Source organism: Panicum hallii, chromosome 1, assembly GCF_002211085.1.
Source record: "Panicum hallii strain FIL2 chromosome 1, PHallii_v3.1, whole genome shotgun sequence".
NCBI classification, from domain to species: Eukaryota; Viridiplantae; Streptophyta; class Magnoliopsida; order Poales; family Poaceae; genus Panicum; species Panicum hallii.
In genome coordinates this window covers 49,540,460-49,552,145 of record NC_038042.1, presented here as the reverse complement: position 1 = coordinate 49,552,145, position 11,686 = coordinate 49,540,460, and the positions used below count along the sequence as shown (strand labels likewise).

At 46.9% G+C, this 11,686-nt stretch overlaps 1 protein-coding gene, 1 long non-coding RNA gene and 1 pseudogene across 2 annotated transcripts; 1 reads left to right on the top strand and 2 right to left on the bottom strand.

The window, feature by feature from the left end:
- Nucleotides 1-1,620: 1,620 nt before the first annotated feature.
- On the bottom strand, nt 1,621-3,835 carry LOC112894786 (probable LRR receptor-like serine/threonine-protein kinase At3g47570). Its single transcript, XM_025962600.1, has 2 exons — nt 2,584-3,835; nt 1,621-2,472 (listed from the first exon to the last, which is right to left on the bottom strand). Exon 1 carries the CDS (start codon nt 3,361-3,363, stop codon nt 2,671-2,673), a length of 693 nt encoding a protein of 230 aa, XP_025818385.1. The 5' UTR covers nt 3,364-3,835; the 3' UTR covers nt 1,621-2,472; nt 2,584-2,670.
- A 186-nt stretch (nt 3,836-4,021) lies between these two features.
- LOC112894780 lies at nt 4,022-5,382 on the bottom strand (annotated as a pseudogene).
- Nucleotides 5,383-8,320: 2,938 nt separating this feature from the next.
- LOC112894775 lies at nt 8,321-10,253 on the top strand. The gene is made up of 2 exons (XR_003229066.1): nt 8,321-9,331; nt 9,476-10,253. It is a non-coding gene; the product is annotated as an uncharacterized LOC112894775 (long non-coding RNA).
- The last annotated feature ends 1,433 nt before the right edge of the window (nt 10,254-11,686 follow it).

Genomic DNA, 11,686 nt, shown 5'->3' with positions numbered 1-11,686 from the left:
CCTCCTGGCCCATTAGCAGTAATGGACCAAACCGAAGCACCTTCTAGAGGACCCAAGACCGCAGGAGGCCAAGCACCTCCCTGGGACATAGTGGTCCCTTTGTGGAGAAGGGATTCGCCTGTCGGCGCATTTAATGCACCCGTCCTGCTACGACCAGCGAGGCCTAGGGGCGGTGCGCCTTCCTAGTAAAACAACATGTTTACGGGGGATGCGTGCTCACAGACTGCGCGGTAACCAGGACAGAGGGAGCCCCCCTCCCGGGTCACGTCCCGTCGTCTAGCAATGGGCGGTGGGGTCGCTCCCGCCATTTACGCCTCCCGTCACATCGGACACGCATGAAGAGGAGCGCCGATGACCCCGAGCGGCGCATAGGAAAGACCCCGGGTAATGCACAGAGCCCGGGAGGGACCTCAGGGCATCCTGGGGTCCCTCGACGAAGATCCCGAGCCCCGACAGTCCTAGCCCACGACGCAGGGCCCTGTCCAGTGGGCGGACGCCACTTGCAGCCCCGGACGATACACAGAGCCCGGGAGAGACCTCAGGGTATCCCGGGGTCCCTCGAGGAGGACCCCGGGCAACGACATACCTGGTCCACGGCGCAGGACCCTATCTGGCGGGTGGGCGCCACTTGCAGGTCGGCGCCCCTCATCAGGCGCTGCATTCACACTCAAGGCGGTACACCTCTCCCAGAGGCCCATGGGAAAGGCTATAATAGAATAGATAGGCAACATGTAAAGAGAGACTCAACTGAATACAACTACCAGCTCCACACAGGATGTAGGGTGTTATGCTCACAGCGGCCCGAACCTGTATAAATCCCTTTGTCTCCTGGTCATTACATGGCCGGAATCCTACTGCGTGTTACACTCCTGGCCGAATCTCTAAACGGGGTTCCCACGAATTCCTGCTTGCGATACTCACCCACCGACAGGCGCCAAGGGTAAAAGAGTCATTTCACGTTGCTTTTTACACCGTTACCTTGTCAAACTAACGGAAGGGCCAAGAACCAAAATGAAATTCATTTTTAGGCCAAATAAGAAAGTTTAATAAAAAAAGGGACTAAGAAACTAAGCCAAACTTTTGTTGGGGCTAAGAAACTAATTTACTCAAAACTTAAAGGCCAAATAACCGTAAACATGTTAGGTGGTTGTTATTTTTCCTCTCCCTTTTTATTTTTTTATTAGTGTGGCTGGACATGGTAGACGTAGTAGTTGCACCATCCAAATATCCAATTCGAGGAAAAATCCTCATAATGCTATGATGAATTAATATGGCTCCCAGCCCGAGTTCACCATTGAGAGCTGATTAGTCCACATATATATGAGGCCCATTATAGTTAGCCTGTTATGTTGTCAGCTTCTGCGCGGCCTACGAGTGCATACACGAAACACCAACCGCCCATGCCCAGCCAATATTGCATAGGGGCCCAAGCGCGGCAGTCCGGCACCGCGCGCAGACGGCGCCGTTGAGGATAATAAACCTCCGCCAGGCTACGCGCGGAGGCGCGGCGGTCGGCCGGGCCGCCCGGGCGGAGCATGACGTCACTGCCAGCGCATGGGCCAGCACGTGGCCGATCTGAGGCTGCACCAACGGTATGAAATGATCGCATTGGCCCTTACTCTGTCTCTTTGAAGTGATTGGTTGATTGTAATTCCAGTTTGGGATTTCGATGAGGGATCTGAGCTGATTTTAGCCAGGTTGTAGATTTGCAGCTAGATTAGAAGTGCAGTTTTAGCCAGGTTAGTTGCAGATTCGCAGCTAGATTAGAAGCGCAGTTCCATGAATTTTAGTATGCAGACTGTGTGTGACAATCGCCATGTTGAGGTGTCTCAAATGAATCACCTGGTATTACAGTCACACAAGCACTTCATCAAAATCACTGATGCTTTACCAAATCCTTTTTCCAAATGTTCAGAAACTAAATCTTAGTATGACCTGGCAGTACATACGACTTGTATGTCCACCTTATATTAGCTTTCTAGCAGGGTTCTTCATCAATTCCAGCCCTACTCGTGCCTACTTTATTTGCCGTCTTTATACAAATTGGAATCAAAGACAGCCTAAGCTAGTTACACGAGATCTTGCAAAGCATGGCTTGCTCTCATTTGATCGCTGCAACATATGATTTTCTGATTGCATGCAAGTTAATGGCTACTTCTCTCATGTTCATTCTTTCCCTTGGGAATGGACGCGTTCAAGCAAGAGCAACTTGCACGAGAGACAGCACGCATCGGTAGACATCGTTTTCAGTTCCTGCCGTTGCTTGAATAAGGCCCTTGCATTCTTCCTGGAGATGAGGATCAATGATATGTAACACCTGATCTGGAAAATTTCTCTCCAGAAAGCTGGCGATGCTGAGCCCACCATCGAACAGAGGATCAGTTGGTCTGTTTCCTATGATCATCTCCAGAACTACTATTCCAAAACTATAAACATCCCAATAGGTTGATGCTTGAACAGTTTAACCGTACTCTAAAAAATAGAAAAAAACAATTATCAGTGCATTCTAAAGTTAGATGGTTATGTGCATAACAGATTGCATTATACAATATAAGAGGAGATGGTAAAACTACTGATTGATACCTGGAGGGATGTATCCTATAGTTCCTGTCACCACAACTGAACTATTGGAACCTGAATGCCCAACAGCTGTTGTCCTGGAATCATCGACTAGCTTGCAATGCCGAAGTCTCCTATATGGGCATTCATATCATCATCAAGAAGGATATTAGTCGGTTTCAGATCACAGTGGACAATAGGCCTTCTACAGTCATGGTGCAAATAGGCCAACGCATCAGCTACATCAGCAGCTATGCTTATTCGTTGAGTTAAGCCCAAAAGTTTTGGAACTACAGGACCACCTTTCTGATGCAACCATGTATCCAAATTCCCATTGGGCATGAACTCATAAATTAGAGCCTTGAAATCATTACCTCTATTGTCTATTGTTGAGCATGCAGTTAGTATGGGAAGAAGGTTCCGATGCCAAACGATTCTCAAGGCCTCACATTCTGATACAAAACTTGAGTCTGCAAATCCCATGTCAAGGTCAAAAACCTTAATAGCCACTTCCATTTTAGCTTTAGTTAATTTCCCTCTGTATACTGAACCATAGCTTCCTCTCCCAATAAGGTTGGACTCCAAAAAATTCCCTATAGCTTGAGCTAGATCCTTGTAAGAAACTCTAGGAAATTTCTTACCAAAAGAAAGCAACATTAAGTATGGACTTCTTGATTTCTTCTTCACAAGGAGTATAGAGTAAATTGGCATTGCGCATGGCATGAAACCAAATACCATAATTAGTAAGATTGTCAAATACACTCTCCATTTTATTCTCCAAGAAACTGCAGAGTATACAGGCATATGGAGATCTTTCACTCCTCCACAAATCCCCCAGTTGCTGTTGAGTGAAACAGCTGCTGCATTTGCAAATACTCCATTGATTGGTATTTCTCCTTTGAGATTATTGTATGATAAGTCTAGCCGAGTGAGAAATTGGAGATCGGCTAGAGGTGTATGGATGACACCTGATAAGCTATTATATGGGAAAGATTGATCATGCTCAAACTCTTCATATTGCCCAATGACATTGGAATGTTTCCTGTGATAAGGTTCTGGTCAATCTTTATTTCTTGTAGCTCTTGACAATGGCCCAAACTATCAGGAATTTCCCCAGTTAACCTTGAAGATTGTTGTAACCAAGGTTCAAAACCAAGAGCTGTAGGTTTCCCAAACTAGGAGGTATGAGACCTTCAAATTTGTTGCTTTGAAGGTAGAGCTCTGTTAGTTGAGTAAGACTACCAATGGAGGATGGAATTGGCCCACTGAAGTAGTTCTCCGAAAGGCTTAAAGCTCCAAGGTTTTTGAACTTCCAATCCATGCTCCAATTGGACCTCCCAGGTTGTTTTGACCTATTAACAGACCACTTAAGCTGGTAAGATTTCCTATGCTCTCTGGAACCACCCCTGACAAGTTGTTTTTGTCTAATCCTAGGTATAGAAGACCCTTGGGCAGCTTTCCAATTGAATTTGGTATGGCTCCTTGTAGCTGATTGTCATATAATGAGAGCAATTGCAGTTCAGTACAATTCCCCAAGGTGTCTAAGAATTCCCAGCCTTTACTGTCATTTGCTACAAGCTTGTTTTAGATATTGTAAGGATAAAAGCTTTCCTAATGAACTAGGAACATAGCCACTGAAATTGTTAAATGTGAAATCTAGTATTGTGAGGGACGAAGCATTTCCTGGGGAGGCTGGGATTTGCCCTTGAAACATATTATTGTGCAAGCCAAGTGCAGCGAGGCTAGGAAGGGTATTGCCAATCGTAGCCGGTAATGCCATATGTAGAAAATTTGTTCACGTCCAAAATTTGAAGAGAAGAATGATTGAAAATTGCTGTCGGTATGCTACCCGATAGCTTATTCCCTCCTACTTCCAATTTCACCATACTTACAGTTGCCCGAGCTCTTCTGGAATGCTCCCTTCAAGCTGATTATCTGAAAGCGAGAGGTAATCTAGCTGAGTGATGTTTCCTAGATTTGATGGGATCATTCCAGTGAAATTATTTGTTTTAAGGTTCAGAATTCGAAGGTTGGAGAGGGAACCAATTTCGAGGTGTATTGAACCGGCTAAATTGTTTGCAGAAAGGTCTAGATAGAGTAAGCTGGAACAGTTTGTAAGTGCATTAGGAGCAAAGTGCTGCAACTTGTTATTGCTCATAACGAGAACTGCAGCTTACGGAGGCGGTTAAGATCGGGCAACTGACCAGGGAAGCTATTTGAGGAGAGATCAAGTATCTTAAGTAAGGTTAAGTTCCCAAGAGATGGAGAGATCTGGCCTTCGAGGCTCTGGCCGGTGAGGTTGAGCTCCCTGACGCGCCCTAGGTGCGTTTTGCTGCATGTGACGCCATTCCAATTGCAGTAGTCGACACTGTTGTTCCAGGAACTGAAGAATCCTCTGGGATCTCTGGTGATTGCTTGCCTGAAATCGATCAGTGCGAGCACGTCCGTGCTGTTGTTGCGGGGGACCGTCGCGCAATGGACGTGTCCACACCCATAAACCAGCATCAGTGCCAGTACCGCACTCATGGCGGACTCCACGAGCTGCAGCTTGGAGCACATACGGCCAGTGACGTTACCTGCAAGATAAGAAGCTAGTAAAAATACTAGCCACTGAACCATTATGTGCTTCTATATTGTACGTGGATTATCCATTATCGCACCTTCCAATGTACATGTAAATTTGACGGGCAGGAACAATAAGGTATGAATTGTACGAGATGCTGTAAGAAAAGGGGAGACAGAGAACAACCTCTGCTTGGGCCTTCTTGCAGCGAACAGCACGGCATGTTTTCTCCTTTGGATTTTTTGATGAATACTTGATCAGGTCCCAGGCTCCCAGGAGCCAGGATACCAGGGGGTTAAAAGCGTTTCTACAGGATCACTGCATCCGGACGTCTCAACCCTCACGATGACGACCCGATATGCCACAGTGCGGACCTCAACGTAGCTTAACCGCTTATACAAGTCCCAGTATCATGTCCTCTTCCCGCGGTAGCTTTCTGAGCTAGCTGGAGTAGAATGTTTTTTTTTTTTGAGAAAAGCTGGAGTAGAATGTTGCTTGTGTAACATTCAAACGTGAAAAATGTTAGACTGCGAAAAATCAACCTGCCAGTGTCCATCAGCGGCATGTTTCGCAGATTGCGCGACCATCGATGGTGGCCTGGTGGGTAGCCAGAGGTAAAGGATTCGAGCCCAGAGATCAGCCCGAATCCCGGCCCATTCATTTGCTCTTCATGTACTCCTCGGCCCGGTCTAGAGATAATTACCGGCCTGCCCGGGCAACCAAGCGACGACGATCTCTCCCCGCCGGTCCGGCCTAACTCAACATAACCCAGTCAGGGACGTCGCGACGCTTCCGGAATCCTGACGATAGAACTCTGTCGCTGCAAGCGTGCAGGCGCGGCGCTGCGGCGGCGGCGCGCGTCATCTCAGGGTGGCGGCGCGAAGGGCACGGACCAGAGCGCAGCCGACCGGGAGCTACTGGGTATGTGAAGGATCACATTTGGCCTTACACTCACACTAAAATTGTAGGTGATTAGAATTGTGCTCATGCATTACTACGGGCAAAATAAAAATTAAAATATATTATATCATACATAACTGAGAAAATAGTTAAAATTTCATTATTATACGGAGGATAACATGTATTACTACCTACATACAAAGTATTTCTCAATTCCAAACCTCGTACAGCAAGAATAAAAGAGCATCTTAGATCTGCACTATGGCCACTGCCTTTGCCATCTTCCGCGCTCCGCAGGCATGGTGGCGGTGGCGTGTCGTGTTTGGGGTGGAAGGGGGAGGAGCAGCGACGTCTGCTCACAAGGTCCATAGGGCTGCCGTCCACTGGAGCCAGGGACCTCGCAATGGGGCTATGGGCGGAGGGTCCAACGTAGCCCGGTATTGCTTGAGCAATACCTTAGCTCAGCCCAAGAAGGGTAGCAGGATTTTAAAAAAAACTTACATGCTCGACTCGTATTTGGAGATTAGCACTTCATGCTCGGATTGCAGATATCTATCATGAGGATTTCTCTTTTGATGACCGCAAGATTATAAAAGATCAACTAAGAACTTTCATTATTCATGTGCGAAGAGTTGAAGAATTCAAGACTTGTTATGATCTTGCGAGTCTATCAAAAACAATGGTTCAACTTGAAAGACATATTGTATTTCCATTGGTCTATCGTCTCATTGAGTTGACATTGTTGTTACCAGTGGCAACCGCAACAGTTGAAAGGGTCTTCTCGGCTATAAAAATTATTAAGACTGAATTGCGCAATAAGATGACCGATGGATGGTTGAATGACTTGATGGTGTGCTATATAGAAAGAAAAATATACAAAGGACTTGATCTTCAACAAATTAAAAAGGCATTTCAAAATAAGAACTAGACAAATGCAATTGCCTAGATCTCCTAGACCTAGACGTAACTATTTTTTATTTCACAAGTTTAACATTTTCTTATAAATTTCACTAGACAAATGCAATTGCCTAACTCATATTTATTTATTTATTCAGATTTAAGAGCTATGTAGCCTAATGTAAATGGATAATGATCACGATAACCTCTTTATAAGGTATTTTCCCGCTTTCATTGTACATTTTTTTTATATTAGTTGGTCTAGATTATGTTGTAAATTTTATCCTCTTCACGTTAGCAATATCTTAATTTCATCGCGTTCTCCACCACTAAATGGGGCGGCAAGATGACTAGGGAGCTAGCCGTCTGCTCACCATGGGGCGGTGGTGGCGTGATAGGGGTGGTGAGATGACGGTGGCGGCAGCGCGTAAGGTTTATGGCCACGGAAAAAAAAGAAAAAAGATGTGTGGTGCGACGTTTGGTTTTGCGGAAAAAAGATTAAAAAGAGGGAGCGGGGGCAGACGCAAGAAAGGAGGGTGGGCCGGTGATGAACGACTTGCGAAATTTTTTCCTAGTTGTATATGATAATGCCCGTACTACGGGCACAAAATATTTACATTATAATACACATAGTATTCAACAAGATAATAATAATGTGAAAATAAACACGGTATTAATTTTATATTTTATTCTTTTTCTTTCGTAGATTTGTACCCGTGTTGCTACGGGTAAAATAAAATTTTTCCATATGTATTAATCTTCATCTTAAAAAATATGTGACACACATACAGCCATGGAAGCATTACCTTAAATTAAAGTACAAACGATGCCAACAGAAAAATAGCTCGACTCAGGAGCCTAGTCCATGATTTTTTTTACCAGTGAATCAAAGGAACGGAAGCCACATATTTGTCACGTCATTTTGGATATATGGGCTAAAAGGTGGAATAGTAAGGGGTGTTTAGTTTTCGAGGGCTAACTTTAACCCTACCGTATCAAAAAAAAATCTCGTTATTTAAAGTATTAAATAAAATTTAATTATGAAACTAATTGCAGAACCTCTAATCTAATTCGCGAGATAAATCTAATAACGTATATTAATTCGCTGATTCGCGAGATGAATCTAATAACGTATATTAATTCATGACTAGCTGATAATTACTGTATCATCATTTTTACAAAATATGAATTAATTAGGTTTATTAAAATTTGTAATTAGCAACCATCAGTAAAAAAATTTAATAAATTTTATTTAATACTTCTAAAGAGTAAAATTATTTTTAATATGATAGGGCTAAAGCCTAAAAAAATACTTACAAGTATTTTCTATGAACACGCGGCAGCGTATCTCCAAGCAAGCGACAGGCGCCAGTGCGCCACTCTGACCTCTCTCATCCTTTCTCTCTCTGTCGGCAAGAGAGATGGTCAGATGGCAGTTAGCTCATCTCCTCCCCCCTCCTCATCGGACGGAATCTTTTCTCCCCTGCTCCTCCAAATCCAAGACAAGCGGCAACTAACCCATCCCCAAGCAATCCAGCTCCAATTTCTCCTCACGTCATTTCCAATCCAAGCAAGGAGCTGCATCTCTCCCTTCGCGAGTAGTAGGCACTCGAACCCCCGAGGCGGCACCGGCCAGCAACGGCGGCATGGCTCCGTGAGCTCCGGCACCACCTCCCTCAACGCACCACGGCAGCCCGCGACGCCAGTGGCACCGGCCGACAGACGGCTCGCGATGACGCTTGTTTCCCCAGGAGAAGCAAGCCACAATCCAATTCCTTCCTCTCGCCATCGCGTTGACCTCCTGCACCGCCTCCCCCATGCGTCGCGGCTCCCATGGTCGGACCGTGAGCCTGGGCGTGCGCCGCCGCCCTCCCTGTCCTGCTGCCGGCGCCATGGCAGTGGCGCGGCGCGCACCGCGGGTGCTAACCGTCCTACGCGCCACGGGCGGCAAAGCGCGGTGGGACGCGGTGCTGGTGGCGGCTGCGGCGCTGGAAGACCTGCGCCTGGCCATCGACGAGTGCCCCGAGGGCGTCCCGTCCAGGGAGTGGCCCGACAACTTCTCCCTGCTCAGCTACGCCGAAGAGATCTTGGGCGGTGACGGCTTACCCCCTCTGGCCAATCTGGTCGGCGGCGCCATGGCGGGCCCTACTGGAGGCAGCCGAGACCCGGCGACGTCGCCACCTCACCCCAGCCTCGCTCGATGTCCTGCACGTCTGTCCTTCCTGGCGGCACGGAGCAGCGGCCCGAACCCCTCGGCGACCTCCCCATTGACGAGATCAGGGGCGGCGCGGCTGCTGGTTCGGTTGAGGTCCGCTCGTTGAGCGCGCCGGAATATCGAGCGAGCGAAGGGCCTACTGTTCCGGTCGGACAACGGCGCTGCTGCAGGTCGACAACAGCGTCACCTCAGATCAGGTCCAAACTCAGTCCTTGCATCCGTTCATGCACGAAATTTTTTTTCCTCCTTGCATGCTGTCTTCTTCATTTTCTATGTCCCTACAAGCTCAAACACTCTGACTAATTTCAGCTCTCATCCTTATACTGAAATTCCTCAATTAGGGTGGCGACGGTTCGGAGCTTCTCCAGGGCCAACCGGTCATCCCCTTTCTCACGCATCGGAGGATCCGCCAGCGCGATAGAGGTGTCGCCGGCCTCATCACGCGTGCGCGGCGGGGAGGATGAGACGGCGGAGCTGAGGCGTCGTGCTTGGGTGGGGGTAGGGGCGGCGCACGCGGGATCAGATCGAGAGTCCAAGATTTCGCAGCAAGATCCGATCGGCGCGGAGAGGGGAGCCGGCGGGGGCCGCGGGGAGGCGTGTGGGATCTCAGCGAAGAGGGAAGGGGCGGCGCAAACGGATGTGGAGGAGCCCCTGGGATGGCCGCCCCCACGCGGTGCAGGCGGAGGATGGAGAGCGGAGGGGCGGTGGCGCAGGGAGAGATGGAGGACGATGCGGTATGGGAGAGATGAAGCAGAGGGGATCGGAGGGCGAGGGGGCGAGCAACTACAGCACAGAGCACAGACCCTATAAACAGGTCCTTATCCCAAGTAAATTCTTATCCCAAGTTTAGAGAGAAGTATATTCTTATCTCAAATTTAGAGAGAGTTAAATAAAAAATGCACTCCAGGATACTCTCTACTAGACCCTCTATTTTGATTTTAGTGAGGTCTTCAAATTCTCTTCTTCATCCTTTTAGATTATTCCTAGAGTGTCTTTTAGAATTGAGGGCTATTGCTGGAGTTGAAGCAAATTTGGAAGTGCAGCTCCCATTCAGCTCCCATTTAGGGCCTGTTTAGTTCCACCAAAACGCAAAAACGCAAAATGCAAATTTTTACTGTAGCAAAGGAATCTTGCTAATTTGAAGTACTAAATGAAGTCTATTGCATGGATGGGTTGTAAATCACGAGACGAATCTAATGATGCTAATTAATCCATAATTAAGCAATAATTAGCGGATGATTACTGTAGCATCACTGTTGCAAAAATATGGATTAAGTAGGCTTATTAGATTCGTCTCGCGATTTACAACCCATCCATGCAAAAAGTTTTGCAAATAGACTTCATTTAGTACTTCAAATTAGCAAGATTTCTTTACTACAGTAAAAGTTTGCATTTTGCGTTTTTGCGTTTTGGTGGAACTAAACAGGCCCTTAGTATTTAAAGATCTGGTTAAGAATTTATTGCTTGAGTTGCTCTAAGCTGCGGTGTGTGGGGTGGGGTTAGGGGGATCCGCCCGTGGATTTGCCGGCAGAGTCACGGGAGAGGCGACGATGACACTAGATACTTTTTACTAGTAGAGATAACTGTAGTTTGAGATTTTAGTGAAAGGGATTCGATATGCTTTTCAGCTTTATTAGGTTACACACTTGCAGTTGGATGAGGGCAATTAGGGAGGTCGGCCCATGTAATCTGAGATGTGATGTGCATTACGTGTTGAGCGCGATACCAAGTTCTTAAGAATTCAGCTTTATAGTCACTTACCCATCAAAGCGATTTGAGATACTTTATGGAGTCTTTTATTCTTTCTCAAATCCCAATTTCTAAATGTTCAAAACACAAATTTTAGTATGATCCGGTAGTACATACTACATGCTCTTGTCTTTTCACCACGTATGGTTTTCTATCAGGGTATTTCATCAATTTCACTATTTCCGCATGCTACTCATGCCCAATTTTCCATCTTTATGCTGATTACTGTATTCAAAGTACAAGATCTAGTGAACAATGGCTTCTTTTCACTTCATCGCTGCAGCATATGACTTTCTGAACGCATGCAAGTTAATGGCTACTTCTTTCATGTTCATTCTATCCCTTGGGAATGGACACGTGCAAGCAAGAGCAACTTGCACGAGAGACAGCACGCATTGATAGACCTTGTTTTCTGTTACCGATATTGCTTTGCTTTAATGAAGCCCTTGCATTCTTCTTGGAGATGAGCATCAACAACGGCGGAACCAGGGGGGGGCTAGCAGGGGCCACGCCCGCCACCCCCCCCCCCCCCCAACCCCCCCAAAAAAAAAAAGATTACCCCCTTTCTTTTCAGCAGCCAGCAGACAACTAGATTAAGCGAGCTATTCGTGCGGCTTCACCAACACACCCAAGCAACTCGTTCCCGATGAGGCAAGCGACAGCTAGCTAAGTCAAGTAGCTCTGCAGCAAGTCCAATATCCAGCAGATAGCCCAACAAGCAAGAAGCAACGTTCTGAATCGTTCGATGGTATAGCAGACTCGCGGACGCCGCAGCGGGCTGCAGATGCGCGGACGTCGCGGCG

Bases quoted from the DNA above. Each gene is read 5' to 3' on its own strand.
- LOC112894786 (XM_025962600.1), bottom strand. From the start codon at position 3,363: ATGCCTGTATACTCTGCAGTTTCTTGGAGAATAAAATGGAGAGTGTAT.